The 5,533-nt window shown below is 39.0% G+C and overlaps 1 protein-coding gene across 1 annotated transcript in view; it reads right to left on the bottom strand.

The window, feature by feature from the left end:
• Positions 1 to 5,038, bottom strand: part of FAN1 (FANCD2/FANCI-associated nuclease 1) — a gene marked incomplete at its 3' end in the record, with an annotated part of 12,403 nt that extends 7,365 nt beyond the window's left edge. The window contains exons 1-3 of the mRNA XM_009878067.1: positions 3,754 to 5,038; positions 330 to 470; positions 8 to 162 (exon numbers count right to left, since the gene is read on the bottom strand). Of these exons, the coding sequence (XP_009876369.1) occupies positions 8 to 162; positions 330 to 470; positions 3,754 to 5,038 (1,581 nt within the window). The remainder of the gene's footprint in view (positions 1 to 7; positions 163 to 329; positions 471 to 3,753) is intronic.
• Between the last annotated feature and the right edge of the window lie 495 nt (positions 5,039 to 5,533).

Genomic DNA, 5,533 nt, shown 5'->3' with positions numbered 1-5,533 from the left:
TCCCTCTGAAGACCGAACGCTGTTTTGCCAACCTCAGAAAATCATCCACAAGTTGCTGTTTCTGGCCATTTGGGTTTGGCAAGTGAAAGATCTTTGCCAAGGATTTTAACTCAGGGGCTGAAAGCAAATCCAATCCTTCACACAGGTCTTCCAGTTCAGATTCTAAAAGTAAAAGGATCCACATATATTCTTTATGTGAATATGCATACACACTCAATAAATAGTGCATTCATATAACCTAGTACTAATCTAACGATTTAGATTCTGTAAAAATGAATTCTTGATGCTAGCTGGTTCAGATTGAGATTGATTCTCCTGAATGGCCATACCTGTTTGCAGAAATCTGGCTTCAGCCAGTTCTTCAATTATTGGTGATAAATCCGTACTTATCTCTCCATACTCGATTTTGTTCACCTTTAACCAGTTCAGCTTGCGTTGGAAGAGTCTCACGTATAACTTCTGCCCGCCAACTGCAAATTTTGTTTAAAGTAGGGAAGGATAAAAATAAAATTAAATTCTAAAATAGAGTACTATGCATAATCACTACCTAACCTAGAAAAATTACTTTGATCCAGATAACCTCTAAAACGTACGTTAAATCTGCACATGCTCTACAAGGAGACTTGGTAAAACACCAGAACTTACCTTTCCAAGTAATTATTGCTCATTAGAGTCTTTTAAGTTTTGTAGATAGAAAATTATTACAATGTATTTTGTAGACAACGAACATTGCTAAAATGCGGTTTGGACATGCTTACCCTTTCAGAAATAAATTGTTCTCTAGGAAAAAAGACAACTTCATTTTTCAAACTGCATATCATGATGTGAAATAGGTGTCTTTGTTTTCTTTAACATTCATTCAATAACCAACCACTTGATGTCAAGGAAATAAAGAAGCTGTAGCCTGACAGAATGATTTCATCATCACGGAATATCTCTCTGTATAGTAGCCTTCAGGTTCTTTCTTCCCCAAAGATAAGCTTAATTTTGCTAATATATCTACTGAAAACAAGGGAAAACACCCTCTGCGCTTTCTTACTGTTATTTACTGTTTCCAGTACTAAAAAACTGGCAGTGCCCCACGTGCAACATGAACACCATCCTCTTTCAGAAAATACGGGCAGGCAGGATTGCTTCAAATTTAATCCTGTTACAAATATAACTCCTTTCATATTAAGCATTAGAGATAACTTACTGCAGAATAGTAGGCATTTTAGCAGATAATAATGAAATACCAGAGAATACCCATATTCAAGCAATTTTATAGCTTTAAGCACGTGTGTGTGGTTCTTGGTGTTGCGATAACTGAAAGACACATTCGGGCAGAAGCCTCTAATGTGGAACAAATAACCCATTTACCCGAACTTTCCAAGTATCCTGTCTAAGATTTATTGAAGGTAAAGAAATTCATGTGTCACTTGTCCAGAAATCATTATTTATTGACTTAACACCGTGGGATCACTTCTCATTATTTGTGACTCTAGCAGCCGGTGCAGACGTGGACGTATCGGCACCGCTTTGGAATAATTTCTCCTGCATTCTGAACTCCTGAGAGGGCAATACTGAAATCACACTACTGAAAGAGACACAATCACCTCCTTTGTAACAGAACAAGGGACTATACTGATCGGTGCCATACTCATCCAGAGAAGGGAGTGTGGAAAAAAGAAAGCTGTATTCTGAACAGCTCTTTTAATATTTGCCAAAGTAGCCACAGCCCACATCCACTAATGACCTAAACTGTACATTTATTCCTTGATCTCCTTTGGATATAAATGATGTGCATCTACGGCTTGCCTCCAAAACCCTTACTTAAAATAGTCTTGTAACCTATGTTGGTATTATTCTTTTACAGTTTGGTGTTACTGCATCACTGTAATTATGACAATATAACCTGTGAGAGTTTAACTGTGACCAGGTAACCAGTGCAAAAACACCCGTCTAAGTTGAGAACCCTCCTCCCTCTGGAGTTTCTTCAGCTTTTTAGCAACTTCTCTTAAGGTGGTTTGAAGTCAGCTTAGTTGACTCTCCCACTAGGTCACACAAAGAACGTTCATATGGTCCCTACCAGCTGCCCAACTCAGGAAAACGATCTTAGCTCAAAAAAGACATGTCAGAGGTTGTTCCACCACAGTTTAAGTACTTCCTGGAGAAACTAGTCTGTACTTATTCGATTTTTTTAGGGAACTGAGATTGCAAACTACTTACTAGGATTACATTTCTTCCTAAAAAGCTCAAATCCAACACTTCTTTTTGTCACTCAGTAGACGGTATTAAAAACTTTCTGCTGTTATATACACTAACCTCGTTCTATTATTCGCCATATCTATACAAGTTATTAGAAAAATACAGAAAGCCTCCTACTGGCCTTGGAAAAAATTCACATAATTGCCAATCACAACTCATTACCTTATACTATCTCTTGTAATGTGATGTGGTGTCAATCCACAATATAATTTGGCTTTATAGAAACAAACATCAAGGGATTAAGTGTTCTAAACAGCCAGGGCAGTTTTCTTCCACTTCGCAACAGGAAAACAATCTGAAGACTCTTGTATACTAGTGCAGAATAAATAAATATAATCTACAGAGAGGAGAAAAAACAAAATGCACAGCAGTTTCACCCTCGGAAACGTTATTTTTTAAAGTGATGAACTTTTCAGCTTGTTAGTTAAGCAAAACTCAATGACCACAATACATTAGTAAGTGCAGCCTGCTTTTGGTATTTCTCTTTTTACCAGCAGGTAGGTCTGCAACTGTCACTTTTGGATGTTCAGCTCAGATGCGAGAACTTAGCTCATAGGAGCACTTACCTAAAAATATTTTGTCAGGCAGCTGCATTTTACTATAGCAGCTTAAAACAATACAAACAGTTGTGCCGGAATACTCTGAGACACAAAACCTCTTGTGGAAATGATGACCTTATTTCCATTTTGATGCTCCATCAAACTGCTCGTAATTACAGGTGAAGACAAGTTACAAACACACATGAAAATCTGGAGTGTTAGTTTTAACTCGCATCACTTCAGCCACGTTTTGACTGTAAAAGCTGTATTATGAGTTGTGTGAATTCTGTTCAGACATGTCTGCTTTGAATCTTGTCTAAATAAGGAGGGCTTACACCTCCAACACTTTCTGCTGTTTAAATTAATGAGATTTAGAAGTACTAAACAACCTAAAACAAAATAACTATTAGCACTGGATAATAATCACAGGGATAACCACGGATTCACACCAAGCACAAAAGTTATCTGTAAATACGCTGAATCAAAGCTCACGAATGGCACTTCCCAACTATTTTTTTCAAAATGGCATTTCCCAACTATTTATTTTTTTCTGTAAAATTCCCAAATGTACTAATCATCAAAAGCTTGGTGTGAACTGACAGTCTTTCTTTTTGTGCTACACGTTTCCTTCCTTGGAAACACGTTTAAATGCAGCAGCAAGTTAACTTAAGATTCTAAAAAATACTAAAACAGTAACAAAAGTACTCAAAAAATCTGGACATAGGTACACAATCTTTCTTTCCTTATTACTTACAAGACTCCACTATTTAAAATTAAAGCAACACCAGGAAAGTTTACCTACAAGAAGCCATGAAGGGGTATGACTCCTGAGAAAAATAAACTTTTTCCCTTAAGGAATTTAAGTTCCAATTGCCCATTGGTATAGCACTCTTCACATAAATCTATGTAACCATTCTCTATACGTGAGGTAATGTGAAATTATATATATATATTTTTATAAAGATACCTGATAATTTGCAGAACTTGGCTATAATGTTCATATCTTGCGTATCAAAGAGTCTGACATCATCTTCGTTCTCTAAGACTGCTCGCAGCACGACTAAAAAATTCTGGAGGTAATAGGGGTGACCAGGAGAGCCGGGCGCAGAGCTAACCTGATTTATTTTGTCTAAAATGTCCACAACGGAATATTGAAATTCTACCTTTTCCACAGTTTCTAACAAAGTATGGTTAATCTCATCCTCAAAGTCATCATGAACTTCCACGGGAAGTACCTGTACATCACCCTTGCTAGAGTAATCTTCTGTACTACAGTTCAAATCTGGCTCAGAAGAAAGAATAACCTGAGCGTGAGGCTGAGTCTTGACTTCCAAGCTACCGGTCAGCTCTGCTGAAGTATACATGGTTAGATGCGTTTCGAATTTATTGGGACTAAGTACAGCATCTTCAGACCTGCTTTCTGTTTTGGTGCTCCTTGTACCAAGGGGGAACCTTTTGCCACTAGTGTTATCAGCTGGCAACGACACCTGCGTAACGTCCACAAGGTCTCTGGCATTACAGCTCTTTATTTCTTCCTCAACTTTGGGTTCCTTCTCTGAAAAGTTTTGTTCCTGGCACTCTCTCTGAGCAAACTGATTTTCTTTCTGAGAACTATGCCCAGCACCAACCTCATCATCAACATCCAGTGCTGGAGCACTTTTGCACACGTTGTGAACAGCCGGAGGTGACGAGTCAATCTCTTGATACACGATCTGTTTTCCTCCCCGGGTCCGTCTTCTGGACAGTTTAGATGACAAGCTTCCCAAAGAGACTATTTTAACTGTCTGAGCCTGAGGTTCCTTGTTAGCACTCCAGACTGAACTATTATTGCTAAAATAAGGACTAAACCGTTGTGGTGCACTCCCTTCTGTTTTCAATAAACTGCCTTTGGAAGGACTTGTTTCTAGATTGAAGAGTTTTTTTGAAAAATATGGGCTGGAATTATCATTTACATTTGCAGCTGGGGGATTCTCGTTCCTGAGAGAGTTGAGCGTTGAATCAGTGACACCAATCTCACCACGGTTCCTCTGACATGTTTCATCCATGTGCTCATTTATTCCATATCTTGGCACCATTTGCCCACACATGGGACAGGTAATTTTGGCAGGGGGGGCATTGTTAAAAAAGGAAATAATAGAGGAGGATGTTGAAGGTATACCTTCCACTTTATTTGTCGTTCCTTTTCTTTTATTTTTACCAAGTGACAAACTCAGTCGAGATCTTTTAATTTCTGAAGACCTAGCTTCTGCCATTACAAAACTTCAAAGCATTTACATGGCACAGGTAACTTCGTTCAGGCCATATTTCCTTATTCTTTGATACTTAAAAGGAAAAAAAAAAAGACCTCTCTTGGTTTTGCACTTTCCATTTGTAATCCTTTGACATGCCTTCAAGAAGAAAAAAGAAACAGATATTGAATGAAGGATCTTCTAAGGCACCAAATGCAACCAAGTGAAGAAAAGAATAAACACCTCAAAAATGGAAAAGTCAATTTAACATTAAATGCAGCTGGCTAGGCCACCAAGCATGCACACCGTGACTGTTAAGCTGGGTGCTGTAGCTGGTTTCATGGGAATCATAGAATCACGGAATGTTGGGGGTCGGAAGGGATCTGGAAAGGTCACCCAGTGCCACCCCCTGACAGAGCAGGGTCGCCCAGGGCAGCCCCACAGGAACGCGTCCAGGCGGGTTGGAAAGTCTCCGGAGCAGGAGACTCCACACCCTCTCTGGGCAGCCTGGGCCAGGGC

The sequence above is a fragment of the Apaloderma vittatum genome, unplaced genomic scaffold (assembly GCF_000703405.1).
Source record: "Apaloderma vittatum isolate BGI_N311 unplaced genomic scaffold, ASM70340v1 scaffold11591, whole genome shotgun sequence".
Classification (NCBI taxonomy): domain Eukaryota; kingdom Metazoa; phylum Chordata; class Aves; order Trogoniformes; family Trogonidae; genus Apaloderma; species Apaloderma vittatum.
Note: the sequence above shows the minus strand (reverse complement) of the source record. Positions and strands in the feature narration are given on the sequence as shown.